The 20,116-nt window shown below is 42.9% G+C and overlaps 1 protein-coding gene across 4 annotated transcripts in view; it reads left to right on the top strand.

Moving 5' to 3' along the window:
- Positions 1-20,116, top strand: part of IGF1R (insulin like growth factor 1 receptor) — a 179,829-nt gene that overhangs the window by 110,931 nt on the left and 48,782 nt on the right. For all 4 annotated transcript variants that reach the window (XM_067003772.1, XM_067003774.1, XM_067003773.1 and 1 more), the window contains one exon: positions 19,135-19,447. In XM_067003772.1, the coding sequence (XP_066859873.1) occupies positions 19,135-19,447 (313 nt within the window). The remainder of the gene's footprint in view (positions 1-19,134; positions 19,448-20,116) is intronic.

Below are 20,116 nucleotides of genomic sequence, written 5' to 3' on the forward strand. Positions count from 1 at the left end.
GGCCCTCGAGGTGCGGAGCTGTGTTGTGCTGTGACCCCGCGCTGCTGTGGGGAGCTGAGGGCGTGCTCGGGGAGCGGAGCTGCGCGGCTCCGGCCCTGGCACAGGGAATTGTACCACGGGGAAAGAAACAGGATCGTGACCTTGCTGAACGTGGGGGCATGGGATGCCCTGGCTGGGTTATAAAGGCAGCAGTTTAACTAAAGGGACGTTATCTATTTGGGGGAATCTGAGAAACCCAGGCTTTGAAATGTCTTTGAAACGTCATTCCTTATTTATATTGCAATATGTTGTTTAAAGCAGATATCAGAAATAATCTTGATGCCGTGACATTTCTTTTTGTCTGCTCAGTTTTTAATAAGCCTCTCATTATGATTCAGAGCACTACACAGAAACCCACTCTGCCATCTTTTTTTAATATATTAAATGATCAGAAATGTGTGTCTTTTGTGGTGAAACCCCATTGCCTCGGTATGAGGAGTGCGCAGTGTGCATGTGTCTTTGTTTAATTCAGCATGTTTTCCTCTTTCAGTACTAGAAATAGGACAGCTTAGTGCTTCGGTTACCACTGCAGCAAGGCGGTGCCTTTCGGCGAGCTCGCAGGGTGTCAGAAGCTGCAGACGAGGCACGCCGAGCACCTCGCAGGTACGCGTTGAGCATCTTCCAGGCACACGAAGCCTGTTGGCTTTTTACCAGCACCTCTCGCAGCCTGGTGCGTCTCGAGGAAACGATACCCAAGGAAGCGAGTTTCTGCAGTGTCGAACTGGCCCTCTGTTGTGTGTGATTCGCGGTTATTTTTTCCTTCCTCCTGAAACATCAGTGTAAAGGATCAGAGGGGTAAAGGAAAAAAAAATCTGCTGGTACTTGTTTAGAAATATCAAATAACCTCCAGTGTGGGATTTTTATCTCTTTGTGGTAAGAGAGGCAGAGAAAAGACACTTGAAAGCCTACGGCAGCGTAGCCTGTAGGAGCTTTACAAATTGATTCAGATGTTCCATTCAGAACAGAGATTTGATACAGGGTAATGAAATCAAATAGCTTAAAATAATCTTTTATTGATTTTTATGGAGAGAAATCTATACCTGCAGAATCAAACTGAGGCTATGGTAAGAGCTGCCGTTCAATTTTGCATTGTTTTGTTCATGCATGCTTCTAAAAGCGCATTTTTTCCGTGCCTTGAATGGCTGCCTCTGCTTCCCTTTAATTTTACCCAAGTCTGCAGTTGAGAAATGCAAGCTGAAATGTTAGCAGCATAAAAACATACTGTTAATATACTTGGGTACGTGCGCGCGGTTCTGGAAAGATGATTGCTATGAGGATGTGCCGTGCTGCCTGGCTTTTGTGTGGTGGGGGGCGGTGGCCAGGGCCCTGCCCGCGATGGAGCGGGTCCCGGGGGCCGTGGGTGCAGCGGGACCAGGGGCGCAGCGGGGCCGTGCCTCGTGCCTCGTGATGCTGCTCCAGGCTCATAAACACACGTCACGCGGCTGCGCGGCCCTGCAGAGCGGCGGCGGGCAGGGATAGACAGCGGGAGCATTACCCTGATTGGATTTCCCCGCCGCGCTGGTGCTGATTTGAATGTTTGGGAACGAGTGGTGAATGAAACGATAGAAGGTGGCTCTATTTTTTCTTCTTTTTTCTTTTTTTTTTCTTTTTCCTTTTTTTTTTTCTTTTTTCAGCTGCTGGATTTAGGATGCACAAAGGGTCACTGAACCTATACAGAAAGTTCTTTAAACGCATCTGCCTGCATTGCAGTCTGCTTTTCTTCCTTGGCAAAAATATCTTAACAGGAGCAAGCACTGCACACTTACTGCCATGGAAGAGGATATATAGGTACAGATAGAACGATGGAAGTACATGAGATTTTATAAAACCTAGTTCAGTATTTTTTTTTTTAATATAACCAGTGGAGGTTTTTATTAAAAATGCGTTTTGGGGCTGGCTGGTGCATTGTTCCTTACCCCCATGGTGTATCCCATGGAAGCCGCAGCACTCTGGATGGGAGATTGTTTGGAAGAGCCTGCCAGCCCTTTATTGTGAATGATTAGACTTCAAAAGCATTTAGCTCTAAATGTAATTATAGCTCAATTTCTCTTGTGTTGAGTCTTTTGATTTACGGTGCGCACATTATAAATGAGTAGGGTACTGCCCGTAAAACAATATATGCTGCAGTACTTCACTAAGGACATAACTTAGACTGTGAGATCAGGCATCCAGCTGAATACTTCTTAGTTGTACTCTTCATCTTCAGATATTAGAGCTCAGCAATCCTTTAGTTTGCTGGATGTGTGTCAACACTGCTAATTTATCGCGCTAGCCGTGATCTAAACCAGCAGAAGCTTGATGAGCGGCATGAACTTTGTAGCTTCTGGTTATTGGTAGGGTTGCCAGTAGGGCTGCATCGACATTTGGGAGGTACCAAGTTCGTGGTAATACTTTCTTAGTGGTTTGCAGGAATGACTGATGAGATAATATTTTTGGAGTCTGAGGGAGGAGGCTTGAGAAGTTAAGTGCTACAGGCAGAGGCTGCAGAGGATAATTTGACCAAAGGGGGGCAGGAAAAAAACTGATGGTACGGCGAAGAGGGTGCTGTCCGCATCTGTCTGGTGAAGAGAGATGCGAGCAAAGCTATACGCTGCCGTGCTGCAAGAGAGAGGAAGTCTGAGGGAATGAGAAACTGGCCAAGGGGCTTGTGGACTTGTAGAGTTTCTTTTAAGTTTAGTTTGGCAGATTTCAAACTACGTTTAAACAGATTTTGGTTTCCAGAGACATTGCTATTAAGTTCTTTGTGCTGAGCCTTTTTTTTTTTTTTTTTTCTGTTAGCTATTATACTGAGAACCACAAAATGCTCTAAATCATCTTTCCTCAGAGGTACTTAACGCACAGGAACACATTGACCTGGTAATGTCATTCTCTGAATGATAATTTTTTAAGCCAGATACATTTCTTAATCTTAAAAAAGACAGTTTGGAAAAATCTCCCCAGTTGGGATTCAGACACTATGGATTGTGATCCGGGCTGTGCAGCCATGGCAGGTCACGTCGTGTTCAGGTTCCCTGGTCGTGCCGTGGGTGAGGTCCTGTCGCTGCCCCAGCACGGTGTTGAGGCAGGAGGCACACAGCTCCACCGCCTAACCGCGTGGCTGTCGGCGGCCACGGAAATCCGGCAGCGATTGATGCTGGCTGCATAGCAGATACTGTATGTTGATCAGCGGAGTTAGGTGACAGTCAGAGGTAAAAAGCTGAGACTGAGAGTGTAGGAGATGTGTGCCTCAAAGTGGCTGGGCTAGACCCACCGCACACCACCTCTCTTCAGCGAGCATGAAAAACACAATTCGATTAACCTTGCTTCTCTCAGGTGCTAGATTTGGCAGCGATATCTTTTCTTAAAATCAGTTCTAGGCATGATGGAAGGATACTCAGCTGTGTAAGCATTTAGGATCGCCCAAGTGGCATCATCTGCATCTGTGATTGAAAAATAAGAATAAAAAGAGGACACAGCAAAGGAAACAGTAGCTGTTTTTATTTAAAAAACAAACTAACTAAAAATTTGTAAGGCCATTTGGCTTACAACTTTTTTGAGGGTTGTTTGTTTGTTTTAAAACAAGGAGCCCTTGAGTCAAAATACCAAAGATAGAAACTTTTGGAAAAGCTTCCTTGTCTATGTTTTCCTAAAGGAATCTTCAAACTGTTTGACATCCTTTGCACTAATGCGGTTTATAATACTCCTTCCAAGCTAAATCTTGCAGTTAAGTGACCCTGTGCTGACAGGTATGCATCTATCATGTACCTTGGTTAGGTCGCTGGGTCAGTACTGTTTGGTCTGAGAAGCCTCGCTTATTTCCATGTGAAGTCTGATATTACAGAGATATTTTAAATTTCAGACTAGGTCCGTTGTTAGAGTGGAAATATTTATTTCTTTGTGGTTACTGATGTATCCACTGATTTTTTTTCTTTTTTTTTTTTCCTTTTGCAAATATCCCCAAAAAGGCTGATTTCTATACATTCACTTTTTAAAAAGGTATCTGGCTTCTGCCTTGTCTTTTCTCTGTTATGTGCTAACAGCCAGGCAAGTAAATGTTTGAACGCCAGGTCATCTGAATAGCCTTGTGTAATCCTGTACTGAAGTCTGTGTTTCAGGGCTTGTTACGTTTTTAAAGGAAGTCACTGTGGTCATGTAGGGTCAGGCGCTTTTGTATATCAAGACAATCAGTTTCTTCTATTTCTAAATCTTTTGCTGTAACCTTGAGTAACTCGCCATCTTGTACTACATCTATTTTCTCCCACTTAAAACGGACATAAAAACGACCACTTGATTAGATTTCATGCTTTGTAAAGCGTTCTGAGAACTGCTGGTTAAAAAGCACTGTATGAACGTGAAGTATATATTTTTCTGTTATTAAGCCTTCATGAAGTTTAATTTGTAGGAACCAAGGCCAAGAAGCTGATGGGAGTAGGAGGAGCAAGCTCTTTAAAACCTGGAAAAGGGAGGCAGAAGGTTTGTCAAATGAACTGTTGGTTGAAAAGAACTTCCCAGGAACGGTCTGAATGGATTAAAAGTTTTCTTTGTGGAGAGGGACATGATGTGGGGAGGAGGGAGGAACTAGTCATTTTGGAGATCCTCTTATAGCAGCTAATCCTCCAGCGCCAGTGTGGCCACCGGCAGATACTGCATCCTTTGGGATGATCTCTGAGGAGCTGCTTTACTTTCTGTCATCACTTTAACAAGCCATGGTGAGTAAATACAGTGCATCAAACGAATCTGAGACATATTTAAGCTGAAGTACATATTAAGGGTAGTAGCTAAGCCAACCCTTTTACTTTTTCCCCATGTCATTTCTAATTCTTAAAAACAAACCATAAAAAACCCTTGAACTTTGTGCAAAAATCTGGTGCTCTGTAATTTGCAATTTAAATGATACTTCTCCATACTTGACTGCAGACAAAATGAGCTCTTCTGTTCCCATCCAGTTTAATGCTTTTAGTTTTGAAGGGGGGACAAATCCTAGAATAATGATTATTTTTCGTCTTCTCTGTTTCTTGTTTCTTAGCCATCAACAAGCAGGATCTGCCATAATTTGGTAGTTCCCTTTTGTTGTTTTTCATTGAAGGCTCAGACCTGCTAATTTGGATTTACATGTTTTATAATCAGTGTGTTTTTCAAATAATATTTGGAGGCTAATGTTTGTGTAATTATAGAAAACTTTTTTATAAATGTGTATGGAAGTTTATGTTCACATAACTGCAGAGGAGGCAAGGCCTTCAATGGCTGGAATAGAGACAGATCCATTTGTTGCTTCATTTTGCAGTCATACACATTGGGAGAGCAATGTCATTTCTAATGATGGAATTGGAAAGCATTTCTCAAATTGAGTGTGCTCTGATGGCAGCGTTACATGGTCCCAGTATGGCTGGCCAAAACCAGTCCCCGAGCTCCTTTTATAGTCACAAGTATCTGGAACCGAGGTGACAGATAACTCTTTGTCACAGCATTTCTCAGCGTCAACACTAGATGCTGCTGGGGATGACACGATATTGATAACTCTGGAATAGCCAGAAATACTTTGTTCTCAGTCCACTTTGTATAGTGTAAGCGTAGACCTGGAGAACTTGGTGACCTGCATGGCTGACAGGTTCAAAACATCAGTAAGTAGAAGGAAACCGATGCACTTTTGAATAGTAAAAAGGCAGCACACCATGTGGACTCCTGAAAATGAGAACAGCAGTGCTTTCACCCATTTAACCTCTATAGCCAAATGTATCTGCAGTTACTGGCTCACGATGACCCATAGCTGGAAGAAAATGTAATTGTAATCTTGTTTACTGCAGCATCCCTGAGAAATTAAACTTAGAATTCAATAAATTAGCCTTTTCTCTATAGGTGTTTGTAGGTGTCCTATAAACCTAATACTTTCTAGGGCAAATGGAGTTGTGTGAAATCTTTACAGCCTGTCTGAAGTATCTGCATGAAATTATAAATGATTTTGTTGCTGAATTGCATAGTTTGTTTTGGGAAAGGTAAGATGTTGCTGCTTCTATACCTCATACTAATCCTCTTCAAAATAAATGAAATGCACAGTGGAATTTTAACTTTAAAAGAGAGTTTTAAAAACTCTAGTAAGGGGTCAGTTAAATTGTAGAAGGATTTGTGTTTTAGTTGCTGCAACGTAGCCCTATTTAATGGAGTGTGTACTGTGTGGAACCTGTGGTTTTAAAAAAAAAAATCAAAAGATAAGCTTTGCTGTATTTAGTTTTTCAGACCTCTTTCCTTAAAAAAGAAGTTTCTCCATAATTCTGATTTTTAAAAAAATCCATATTTAAATCACTCTCTCTAAGTGAGGTGAATTTCAGCTTCTTGGAATGAATTTAGATCGCTTTTCTTCTTGAAATGTAAGAAGAATTCTTAATAGCTTTTTGGGGGTTTGTCTCGTGTTACAGATACGCACAGTCATGGAAAAGAAACCAGCAGCATTACTGTGTAGATGGTGAGAAGCACAGATTGCCTTTACCTTTTGAATGTCTGACTCACCAGAGTTGTCTGTCAATCTTGACTGCTTTATTGTAAAGGGGGAAAAAAGAAGTTGAATAAACTGGAAATAATTACTAAAGTAATGCTGATTGCGGGTGCGCAGAGCAGCTTTGCAGCCTACCTACAGCAGCGACAGAGATGCTGGGATGAAAGGGCAGGAGGGAAGAGGGGTGCTGCCCCTGGGTGCCTCTGCTGAGCTCCAGCTCGGGCGGCTCAGCGAGCCTGGGCCCTCCTTAGGCTGATGACTTCAGCCCCAGCGCTTGGTTTCAGGTTGGCTTAATTGTTTGCAAAACACGTTTGGGGGTTCTCCCCATGCTGGTACTTGTTCTGAGCACATAGAAAATGCAAACAAACCAGACACTGGGCTCTGTGTGGGTTTATGGTGATGTTTCTTTACGAGTTCCTGTGTCTGGAAGTGTGATGTGTTAGGCTGCTCTGCTCAGCTATTAAAACAGCATTTGTTTGCACTTAACCAAAATACATTTTTGTTGACTTAGGCCGTCTTTTGTTTTTGAAATCTAGTTCTGCTTTATACGATGATTTGGGTGATTTCTCTCTCTCTCAGCTAGGACAAATACAAAGGACAAATGTATTTTGCTGGAGGAAAACTTTAACAGTTCAGTTAGACGTATTTGACCACACTGGCCACTGCTTTCCTGGTGATACTTTTGGTTAGTAGGAATGGAGGCTTAATCTTTTTAAGCACAGTCCAGATCTTACCACATTTTGGTGTGTGGAAAATGTAGATTCCCAGATAAATTATCCTGAACTTGAATATGGTCTGACTGCTCAACACTTTGGGGTTTTTGTGGAAATCACCTCAGTCTCCACGTGGAGGCTAGAACACGAAACAATTGCACAGAAAGAGAAATATTTCTTTGCTTCCTTTCCCCTTTGGTGCTGGGCAGGTAGTCTGTCTGCCTTCTCTTAGTGCTTGGTGTGGTGACTACTGTTGGGAGCTCTCTTCTGACTGCAAAACCGAATAGAAAGAGCTGTGGGTTTGTCAATTTTTGTGGTTTATTATAGCTCAAATAACCATAATGAATCTAACTCCTTGAGAGTTGGACCCAAACTCAGCCACCAGAACCTATTTTGAATTTGAAAAATCTTGTCTTCCGTCTTTTGTCTGTCACTAGTGGGGGTTCCTCACAGCTCCGTTTTAGGACCAGTTCTCTTCAGTGTTTTCATAAATGACTTGTATGCACAACTTGAAGGCATAATGAGTAAGTTTGCCAACGTTAATAAATCGGGAGGAGCCATTGACTCCCTTGAGGGTAGAGAGGCCTTGCAGAGAGATCTTGACGAATTAGAGGGTTGGGCAATCACCAACTGCATGAAGTTTAACAAGAGTAAGTGCTGGGGCTACCCTGGGGGGGGCGAGAGAGGGTGGGGAACAGTCCTGTGGAAAGGAATCTGGGGGTTTTGGTCAACAGCAAGTTGAAAATGAGTCAGCAGCATGCCCTGGCAGCTGAAAGGGCCAGTTGTGTCATGGGGTGCATGAGGTATGGCATGGCTAGCCGGTTCAGGGAAGCGATTGCTCTACTTTGCCCTGGTGCGGCCTCACCATGAGTGCCACGTGCAGTTTGGGGCACCACAATGTAAGAAAGGCATAAAACTATTAGGGAGTGTCCAAAGGAGGACTGCAAAGATGGTGAAGGGCCTAGAGGGCAAGACGTATGAGGAGTAGTTCAAGTCCCTTGGTTTGTTCAGCCCAGAGCAGAGCAGGCCGAGGGGAGGCCTCATGGCGGCCTGCAGCTCCCTCACGAGGGGAGCGGAAGGGCAGGCGCTGAGCTCTGCTCTCTGGGGACAGCGACAGGACCTGAGGGAACAGCATGGAGCTGGGACAGGGGAAGGTCAGGAAAAGGTTCTGCACCCAGCAGGCCCTGGAATAGGCGCCCAGGGAAGTGGTCATGGCCCCAAGCCTGCTTGAGTTCAAGAGGTGTTTGGCCAGCGTTCTCAGACAGGGTTTGATTTTTGGGTGGTCCTCTGTGGAGCCAGGAGTTGGACTTGGTGATCCTTGGGGGTCACTTCCAACTCGAGGTACTCTTATGATTCTGTGATTTGTAGGAACATTTATTTATATCAGATACGCAATATAAATGTGTATAGTACACGACACAGATCTGCAAATCAGAAATAATTTCAATGCCCCACAGGTGCATGGCACGTGTTAAAAATCTGTGGATTCTGAGGTACTTTTAGCATGGTAAAGGCTGACACTCCTCTCTAGGATTTCTGAACCGGTGAGTTGGTTTTGGTTAAAAGATGATGATGATGATACATGGTTGCATGATTCTTGGACAGATCTTGAAACATCTATATGGATTATATTCCTATGGATTGCGAGTGCCACCCAGCCCTCATTTCTATGAAATGTTTTTTTCTTACTGTACTGCATTTCGGTACCTGGTTCAGTCTCTTCTCCTCCGCCCCTCTGGGGTTTGGAGTGTGCCAGTGTTACTGCGCCTAGGGTAGTCTCTGGAGGATTTTGGATCAAGTTCTAGCTTTTGTTTCCTCCCACTTTTGAGAGGGCAGTGAACAGTCTGTTGGACTTCATGTCAGTGGCGTGGATTTGCTGGGTACTTGAGGTGTGTCTGTAACGTTGAGGGAGCCACTCAGCTGAGCGCCGAAGTGTTTCTGCTCGCAGTCAAACCAAGGCAACAAGGTAAGTGTGCAGCTGCAAGGGCGGGCTGTGACTGGGTTTGTGCTGCAGATGATGTATCAGTAGCATTGATACACAATCCGGTGCCAGTTAGGCATGTAATTGCACAGAAATGGCCTCTAATACCAGTTTCAAGAAGAGCTGCCAAAACCACAGAGCTCAAGGCCTCTCCCCCTGAGTTCGGCCAATACTGGAACGAAACAGCCCCCAGTTTGTTCCTCCGGGACACAGGCCTGCCTTGTTAGGAAATCGGTGAAGTTTGGGAACCCACAATACCTCACATAGCTCTGTGTACAGTAACGGAGAGTGGAAATAGGGCCATAGGCATGAGCAACCAGACGAGTTATAAATATAGACTACTCTCTCAATTCCAGTTTCGTTAGTCATGGGAGGACAGTGAGAGTTTTATAAACTTATAAGGAATATACAAACAGTTCTGAATTTAAAATAACTCTGTATAATTTTTTTAGTGTGTGAAAAGAATATTCTTTTTTGAGACCATCCATGTAAGTATCTGCTATACGCAGTGTGTAAGGATCTGTGTATTTATATGTTCATGTGAATGTGACTTGAGACTACAAAAAAAGGTACAAGAGTGGAAAAGTGTAGCTCAGATGTGCCAAACTCTAGCTGAAACATAGTGGGAAGCAATGTGCTTCCCACTTTTTGCCAGTATCAAAAACATGAATTGTGCTTTTTTTTTTTTTTTTTTTAATATATGTATGTATTTATATATCTATGCCTTCTCTGGCTTCATTGCAGCCAGGGCAGCATCGCTGAGCTGGCTTTGCTGCAGCCCAGACTCCCTGTCACATACTGCGATACTGCTCACCTTGACTGTCCTTTGTATAAATAAATAAACAAAACTGTCTGGTAGTCCCTAATCTGATCACAAATCTGTACTGCAGGAAAGGATTTAGAAAGTCAGAGGCAATGTCATTTTTTTTCCAGTCATACGAGCAGGAATTCCTCAAAAGCATGTGCTTGTAAGTATGCACGGACAGCTCGTGCATCCAAGTATTAACTGTACTCGCCTACGTGGACAGCAGTGGCTTGTGTACCCTTTGTTGTGAGTGTTTTACGTGTGTTTGCAGTTTCTGGGAGATAGCAGAGTAGAGCACAGTTTCCTTGTTCAGTTTATTTTATAGGTGTGTTGGAAGAACCCATAACAGAGGATGTTTTTAAAGATAGTGAGCTAAGTGCAGCCTGGATGAGGTGTTGTCATCCTCTTAGGTTGGAAGAAAACACTGAGGAAGCCTGTATACTGTTCCCATCAGTGACCCAAAGGGAGGGGTGGTAGTTGTTTTTTTGGGTGTTTTCTAATTTCTAGTGTTTTAGAACTGCAGCAGTTCACTTGGGGCACGTCACAGCAGCGTCCAGCACCTCCTTGGATCTGGAACATCCCCACACTTCTCAAAGCAAGCACTGCTGCCAGGCTCAACCCTTTTGTAGCAACAGGCTAGTAACCTTTGCAAAAGCCTTCACAGCGACTACGGAAGGGCAACAACAAAGTGTTGGGATTGTGTTCTGACACATCCATCCCGATCTGTAGATGTCATGCTTAAAGAGGTGGACTCGAGAATGACAGTTTTTTTGTGTTTTTTGTTTTTTTTCCCCTCTTCAGAAGATGTTCACATGTCAGTTTTGTGGGGTTTTTATCACTTCAGACGAGGAACTGAGCTTTGAGTGAAATACAAACACAGGGACTGTATTCAGTGGGCCCCAGCAATGCTGCTGTGAAAGCTGTGGTTCACGTGTCTTGCACTTCTCTTCAGAGCGGGTCCTCTGGCCATTTAGTGTCAGGGATGACAACATTAATAACCTGAGAGGCAACAGTTGCAGCAGTTTTCTTTGGAGATAGAACTATGTAGGACAGAGTTAAAAGTTCACATTCGGACAATTCAGGATGACTTACAAACTATGAAAGCGGTTTGCATCAAGTCTGAAAAGACACTCAACGTTTACCCTTTTAAGGGTAAATTACGAGACTGATTGATGCAGGATCTTCCAGTCTGCCTGTGGGTCCTGCGAAGTCTGGCACATTGTGTATTCTGTCTGTGTTGATAACAGAGGAGAGATTTAGAATGAAAATTATTTCATGATTATTAACACCAAGAGAAGTGCTCACCCTTTTTTTGCTGTGGAACTCAAGAACACAACCTTAATTTCCTGACAGATTTGCCTACACACTCTTGTATTTCACAAAATTGCAAAGGCAATGTTTTGTTTATCATTTTAAACATAATCGGTTTTAATATTGTTTGAAGTGATGTGATCTTGGTAGAATGACTTCTCTTCCAGTGTGCAGATACCTTAAGTGATGATGCACTCACAGACTTAAAGTCTGTAATTTAATACAACTGTACTCAGGTGTCTTGGGCAACCTTCCGAATCATTGGTATTCTTGCGTCTTGTTTTGCACTTCGATTGTAGCAGTTCTCTTTCCTCAGATTCCTCAAATTCTGTCGGATCTTAATCCTGTTCATACTGGCAGACAGGCTTTCCAGCAGGCCCTAAGCGATTCAAGTGTTCTTTTTGGACTCTTTTTTTTCCTTTGAGTTCTAATCATTCCCAGTGAAATGGGTTTCATTATTTATTGTTAACACAGGTATCCTAGTTGTAGATGAGCAAAAACTTTCTAAATATTCTACCCTACTGTGTATTATGAACATCAGCTTATACTGAAGCCTTTTTTTTTTTTTTAACAATTAGGATAACTAGCCTTCAACTGGAGCAGTGTTGATGTGTGCCCTTAAAACGAACATTATGTTTCATTGTTTATGCCAGAATGGTTAAGCCTGATGATGGGCTTAATGCATAAATGCGAAGGGCATTCCTGAAACGTAGCAGGAGTTGAATCTTTTGGAACATGTGACTTTTTCTGTCCAAGAATAAACTGCCATTATCCATCAGCATTAAGAGAACTATATAATTTAGGCCAGTGTGATAATGTTATCAAACTGTCTTCTTCCTTTAGAATAAATCTGGAATGTGAATAGTATTCTTCTCCAGCTGGGATTTTGCCAGGAGATGACTGACCAACACTCCTTGCTTGGAGTATATTAATTAAATCATGCAAAACTTATTGCCTTACACTTGCAGAATTTGGAAGGCAGGCAGATTAAATCTTACTGTAAGCAACAGCGGGGGGCGTAGGGGGGTAGGCATCACTGCCAATATATTACATTTAATCTTGATTGGAAAGAAAAATAACTTGATTCAGAGCTGTACCGTGGCAGCCCTTTTCTTTACGCTTGTGCTAAGGAAGAGTTCAGGGATTTCGGTTGTCCCTCCAGAAGCATTAGCGAGTTTGTGCGGCGAGTGCTGCGTGATGGCAGCGGACTGGGAGCAGCTTGCGCTGCGGTGGGGTGAGCCCCGCTTTCCTGCAGGCCGTGCTTCCATCCCTGGTGGTGTTTGAGTTATTGCTCTGATCTGCATTTGCTCAGTGGGAAATTTTGCTCTCTGTAGAAGAAATTTCTGTTTCTAGAACAGCGCAGCACTGATAATAAAATTTTCCCCAACCAATTTACTTACGTTGTGTCAAAGATAGAGTAAAACTGGCCCAGACGCCTAATAGCTGCTTGTGTATACGCCTCGGTTGTGTTTATGTACTGAATTCATACTGGCGTGGAAAGGACAAAATGGACTTGTTTTTTTTCCTCTTTCGCTCAAGTGCCAGCTGCAATGATGCCAGTCTGAGTAGCGCTGGGCAACATAAACTGTTTTGAAAGAGAATGCAATTCGTGCTGCCTGTTTTTGTCAATAAGCCGTGTTTATTTGCACCTTCCTGGTCACTAGTATTACGCACTTCGGAGCAAATGGAGTAACTGTACTATATATTGGTTCCTGTTTACTGTGGTCTAAGGTGGTTGTTTTCACTCGGCGTTTCCCTTTGCTCTAATTTCTGTGAGGTGTGACTAGCTGTAACGCCGCGGGAGCTTTTAACAGGGCTGACTGCTTCGCTTGCAGAAAACCTGAAGGGATGGTAGGTTTTGCGGTGCCAAGCAGTGTCCCTGAGTCCTCTAGTCGCTCTAAGTAGAAAATACTTAGCACACATCGTTATTTATCACAACTGGGAAGCCTGGAAGCTGTTTTGAGGCAACTTCTAGGGCGAAGAATGCATGATAGATAGCAGAAAGGTAGGGAGGGGCCCCTCAAACTCCGGCGTATCCAACTGAAATGTGCTTTGCATTATTTGCTCCGTTGTTTTTAATGGGCTGTTGTGTTCTTTTCAGCTGGGAAGGAGAGCAGCAGATATGTTGTGCTGGGAGAGGGTTACAAACCATGCCATGGGCCTCTGGTTCCTCGAGGGTGTGCTTTCCTGATCCCTGTGCTAGCCTAAACTGTTCCGTTTACTAAAACTATTCCAAGGGAGGGAGAACTGTAAAGTTGATGGAAAAAAAAATGACAAAACTGTCAGGCATTGAATGCTTCACCACAACAATGCGTTCTAGCAAAGCGTTCATTACAGTGAATAATCAATGTCCTCTTTTCTTCATGCCTCGCCTCATCTGGTGCCCTCCGAGAGTTTCCAGGTGCTGGGTGGTGCTGGGCTGCCTTCTTTTCGCCTGTCCCCACTGCTTCTTCCTCCTCCTTCACAGTTGCTTCCAGCAGATCCAGCAGCAGTTGTATCCAGCTAATGTCCAACCGGGTACTATGGTAGGCTTTTAGTGTGCTATTGGTTTTTGGCCACAAAATCCCAAGGAAGGGGATTTAAGAGTAGATTCGTCTCCAGTGTTTTGTATGCTCAAAGGCCGAGCTGTTGGAGGGCTGATTTCAGGTTGGGCAAATCCTTTGAGCCATGGCTGCGTTGAGGTTCTGGATGCTTCATTGCACCAAGCCTTCCGCTTTGGGGATGCGGTGTGTGGCATCTGTGACAAACTGAAATACTGAGGAGCAGGAGGCCAAAAAACTTTGTGTGGAAGCCAACCAGATGTAGTTGAACTTCAGCTGGATATGTACAGGGGGAAGAAAATAATTCACAGAACAACTTCAGACTGATTTCAAGATCCACATAGAAACGGGCTGGTAACAAGAAGGGTGTAGACAGGGAAACATGGCTATAGTGAAATGATCTCAAGTCCGACAGCGTGCAGGCTGTAGGCTTAATGCCATTGTCTTGCCTCTTGGTATAAGTTTGTGTAGAGCGAGCCATACATTTTACTGATGGGCATGATTGTATGCCTACTGGAAGATTACAGGGAAAGAAACCGATCAGTTTCAATTCATAGTATCAGTGCTGTGTTAAAGCGAACCTTCAAATGAGATCTGCTAGGTAATTTCAAAATATGCCACATCTTCTGTCTTAACTGCAGGAAAGTAAGGAAGCTCTTTGATATGGTAGTGTGGGTTTTTGTTTTTTGTTTCCCCTCCAGGATTTTTGCCAAAGATGAGATACCAGTTTTAAGACTGAAGGAGAAAACCGGGGAAAAAAATACACCATTGTTAATGTGTCACTAATTCCTGTTTCTATAGCAGTATGAAGATTTCACACAAGTGATCAAAATAAGCGGCTTCTTCAGTTCTTTGGAGATGACTTGTACCCATATTTCTGTGATCGGAACACGTTACTGCATGTATTTAATACGTGTTTTTCCTTATTGCAACCTTTATTCTGTAGTTATTTAATTCCAGGCCTGGCCATGAATCACTGGAACTGGATTTTCTGAGTAATGTCTCTCCGGTCTCTCCATTCTTACGGTATACTGGGCTAAAGAAGTCAGGTCTTGTATAGGCTGCTTGAGCATTAGAAGTCAGCTGTTTGAAAGTCCGTACCAAAGTTTAGACCATTAAAACGCAATATTTTAAAAAATCTGTCATGTAGAGGGATTAACATTCTAAAAATGACCGTTTTTTCTGTCTTTGTGGATAAATTTAGACAGCTAATTTTTTCAGTAGTTGGCTTGGAGAAAAGCTCCCTTCCTCCTCTGGTTTCTGCTCAAAGCTAGGCTTTTCTCCTTGTCTTTCAGAAACGGCATTTTATGCGAAAGATGCTCTAAAAAAGAAGAAAAAAATATATTAAAAAGGAAGGATTGAATATCGTTTTACAAGGACAGAAAGAATCTTTTTTAAAAAAATATATTTATCCCACACTTGGCAACCTTCTGCTTGCCCGCATGTGACTGGCCCGGTGCCATCCTTGGCAGAGGCGGATGCCTCGGCCTGCCAGAAGTCTTCCTCTTCTGGCTGCACTCTCCCTCCCTGTGACTGATTGTTTGTTCACCTGATTTTTCTGTTTCAGCGTTGCTGAAGTCATGGCGTCTTGGAGATAAGAACACTTTGTCTGTCCAAACTGTACAATAGCCGTGATGTCAACGCGGAGTGCTTTCAGAGAGCTCGAGCTCTGTGCACACTTCAAACGGCGCTGAGATATTAAATGTCAGAAAAACTTACTACCACCTCCTTAGTGTTAGAGTGTTCCAAAAGGAACTGCCGTAAATACAAAGAGATGATTTGTTCCTTGCTTTTGGAGAATTGTGTTTGAGGGTTTCTCAAGCTTGCTTTGTGTTTGCAATTTTGGTTTAGCATCTTGGGGATTTTAATTGAGAATGATGAGTCTCTGAGTCAGCTTCTCTTGGAAGTCTTCTTGCTCGTTTGTAAGATCGTTGCATTTAGTTTTAAATCTCTCTTCTGTGTGGCAGGTCTGCGTCTGAGCTGCTCAGTAAGCAGGTATCTTGAAATATTTTGCATTTTTTATGAGCGATTATAGTATCTTAATAGTATTTGGAAAATCTCCTGAATTTTGTTGACAAGGAGAACTTTTTATGTGAAGAAATCAGAGGGAAGGTGAAGCACAGAAGGTCAAAGACACTACTGCTGTTACTTTTAATCCAGTAAATTTGATTTGTGGCTAATGGTATTCTTGTCATGTCATTCTTTGAACAGCTGACGATTGTTCAGTACTTTCACTCCCCAAACGTAAATAATTAGACTCTCTGGTCTGGTCAAGCCTCCTTCATCTCTTTAGTAAGATCATGAAGCTGCGTAAGGGTCTGCTCTCCTCTAGGTCTTGCTTTGACTTCCTTCTTCCATGGCTGCACTCCAAGGTCTCTGAAATTTTCCATTATCTCGGTAGCTCCACGTGATGACAATTAAGTATTTCTTGCCCTTGTGGTTGTCAGCAAGGATTTTTCGTCTTTTCTCCCCCCCCGCCTTGTATACAGTCATCAGCCTTCATGATTCAAGGCACTATTGTACCTAGCTTGTGAATTCCATTCCGAAATGTCAGCCCACCCTTTGCGTATGTTTGTCTGTAATGTTCTTGCAGACTAAAGTCAACAAGTATTCAAGCGTAATTCAGTTGTTTTCTTTTTTTTTTTTTGCAGAAGTGTTTTGGAACCTGCATTTGAAATGTTTGGGTACAGATGTAGCAGCCCAAGGAACACGATTTGCGTGGGTGGGGGAGAAGGATGGATGGGGCTGGGTTGTAAGACCGCCGCTGATATTTAGTAAGGCTTTTTAACAGGGGTAACTTGGGGAGCTGGCACTTAAGGCAGAGAAGAGTTTTTGTTGTTCGTAACGTATCTTACACACACAAGTTCTTGTTATGGCTCTTCAAAGAAACAGGATACCCGTATTGTCTCCAGGCTGAATGCTTTGCCAACGTTAGCAAGAACGGGACTGAGAGAAAAATGAGGTTGCTGAGCTTTTAAAAAATTATCTTTAAAATGTTTTCAAGAGTTCTTGTTAAAATGGCTGTGATTAAAATATTACTCTAGTTTGGAAAATCTAGTTCACTGATTACCTTTTTCATATGAACTTGTATATCCTTCTTTGCTTCAATTTATATTTCTGCAGACGACAGTCAGCAGATTTATGAAGAGATGCAGGGAATCCTATTTATATACCAGACTATTCATGAGTTGCAGAGGCATTAAAGCAATATGAAAGTGTTTCCCAAGAATGAAATAAACTTGCTCTTTTCCTACTACATTCATCTGAACACTTAATGCAGCAGCCTTTGTTTTTAGCAAATGTCCGTCCAGATGAAAACAAAAATCATGTAGAGCTTCTCAATAAATCTGGTAATGAACTTTGTGGAGGCACGGGGGTGTGTGTTTTTTCTTAGTAGGGCTTTGAACTGGAAATGTAGATACCACACTAAATCTGAGTTCTGGCACCCACTCAGAACAGCAGTCCATCTGCTAGCAAGACACGCTGCTTTTTTTTCTCTTAAATCCCTTAGTAGTTGGCAATGGGAGTAGTACTGCGTACCTTAATGGGCCTGACTGAGGTGGCAGCTGGGCATGCTTTCCTGCTTCTACACTGGTGCAAGTGACCATCAGTAAAAGACTTTACACCTGTAGCCTTATTTATTTTTGGTTGGGATGTGGTAGGTATGATTTTTTTCTTCTTAAAGAAGAAAAAAAAATCCAGCATACTTAATGCTGTGCATTATTTAGCAGTAATTTCCTCCTCATTGCTACTCTGGGTTTTACAAGTAACCGGCTCTGCAGAAATCATCTCAGTTTGGCCTCTTTCAGTGCATGCAGTGTTTGTGCTGCCTGCGTTGGTGTCTGCCAGAGCATCGTTAGTAGGATGCACAGCAGCCACCTCCTTGCTCTGTTCCCTTGCTCTCACATCTCCTTTCTCCTTTTCTGCCCCAAAAAGCAAACAGGCAGCTGCAGAGCAGCGGGGGCAGCAGACATGCAGCTGGGTTGCAGTGGCAGTACAAGAAAGCTGTGGGGTGAAGCAGTGTCTTGCATGAATTTAATGGAACTTCCTCCCAAATGCTACTGCTTTGCTGCTTCTCAGGTTTGTGAGGGTCAGAAAAGAGAAATGCAGTGCAGGACATCTGTGGGATTATTACAGATCCTTAAAACCTTGTCTTTCCCTGCAGGCTGGGCTCTATTGCTTCCGTGTTCGTTTTGGGACAGGGACTTCCTTGCTGGTTGTGTGCTTTTTGCTCAGATAGTTCAGTTTCAATGTCTTGTGGTGCTTTGCTTGGATCGCTTTGGAGTTGTACTACTGAAATTTTGTTTTACGTTGTTATTATTGGTCCTGTTTTTTAGCAAAGTTAGAAAGTGGAAAACAGTCACTTAATGCAAACCAGATTTCCTATCTGTGTTTGTTTACAGAGCCTCTGGCACACCACTCGGATGGCTAAAAGGCCATACAACGCTGTAATCAAAATGTTGTTGTTACATAAATATAATGCTGCCACTTCGTTTGATGCAACAATAGTGAGATTGTCTGGTGGCGACTCTGCTCTTTGTTCGTTTCTTCCAAGCCAGAAGGCTTTCATGTAAAATGAATGTCTCAATAAATTTGCACCCCATTTTTTTCCTCCCTTACATATTTTGTTCTCTGAACCTGGAATTTGGGGGTAAGGCAGAGTTCTGTTACGCTCTTCAGGGGAAAATAGCAGCTCCCTGATTGCACAGTATTTGATGTGTACCATCTGTACTTTATTAAACCTCATTTTGCATACATAAGCAACATTGGGATGCTACACTGGGGTCAAGCTAACCATGTGTGCTGCAGTATAGCAATGCTTTATTGTACAAGTGTAATTAAGTTGTTTAAAGGAAGCTTGTTTTCTTGCCAGTAAAAGACCAATTTGAAGTACAAATGGGAAAGACGAGAAATGCTTAGAAAGACAATAAGTAAGCACTTCAAAAAAAAAAAAAACACAACATAATGTTGGGCCTGTGGAATGGGTTACAGTACTTGGTTGTTTCCATTATCCTTATTACCTTGCTTTCAGAAAAAATATTTTTTTGCATTGGCTCGTGTTATAAATTTGATCTGAGAAAAAGATAATGTTCAGGCAGTTGAAACTGGGAAAAAAAAAAAAAGTTTGTCAATTTTACAGGAATTGGTTCTTTTGCAGAGCTGCTCTAGAGCCCAGGGAATGATAGCGCAGATTTATACAGATCAGGGCTTTTCTTTAATACCACTCACTGTGTTTAACAGCTCTTACTCACGCTACCTTGCCTTCTGTCTTGCAGTGTGCCCCAGCTCATGTGGCAAGCGAGCCTGTACAGACCAAAATGAGTGTTGCCATCCCGAGTGCTTGGGGAGCTGCACAGCGCCTGACAACAACACCGCTTGCGTGGCCTGCCGCAATTACTACTATGAAGGAGTCTGCATGCCCACCTGCCCTCCCAACACCTACAAATTCGAGGGCTGGCGCTGCGTGACTAAGGAGTTTTGCTCCAAAGTCCCTGCCACCGAGACAAGTGAATATGAGAGGTTTGTGATTCACAATGATGAGTGCATGGCAGAGTGCCCCTCTGGATTCATACGCAACGGGAGCCAAAGGTAATGCAGCTTCTGGAAATCCGTCAGTTAGCATGCTTGTTTGGTTTTTTTTCCCTTCTATTCTGCAGTAGCCTTGTGATGCAAATTGTATTCAGCAGAAGATACGATTGGGAATTGCATGGCTTCCCGGTAAAGGCTTGCTTAGACACCATTTAAAGGTCTGATTGTGTGTGGTCCTGTGTATTGTCAGTTCCTACTAATTCTTCTGAAGGACTTGAGGAGATCAGATCAATACAATGCAGGTCTTTAAGCAGACAGTTTAAAAAAAAAAAAAAAAGGCAAGCCAAGGAAGACAGGAGTGGTGACCAGCCAATGATCATTATCACATACAGAGCAAACCGTGGGAGTCACCTTGCTTCACATATTATTTGCTTTATCTGTACTTGCACTTTAGGCACACGTGTTCCTTAGTATATTTATTTCTATTTCTCTTTTTTTCACTGTTTCCAGAAGATAACAATGGTGTTCTAACACCTGTGGTTAAGCAAACAGCCCCAGCTGCCTGCTGACCCTTGGAAGCTATAGACCTCAATGAGTAAGGGAAAGTCAGGGTGCTAAAATTCTTAGTGCTTCAGTACTATGCTAAAAAGATATCTTCAAGATCTGAGATGTTGGGCTTTTTGGAGAGTGGTTGTGATAATTCCTGCACTAGCTCTTTGTCTACGCCAT

The sequence above is a fragment of the Anser cygnoides genome, chromosome 11 (assembly GCF_040182565.1).
Source record: "Anser cygnoides isolate HZ-2024a breed goose chromosome 11, Taihu_goose_T2T_genome, whole genome shotgun sequence".
In the NCBI taxonomy this organism is placed as follows: domain Eukaryota; kingdom Metazoa; phylum Chordata; class Aves; order Anseriformes; family Anatidae; genus Anser; species Anser cygnoides.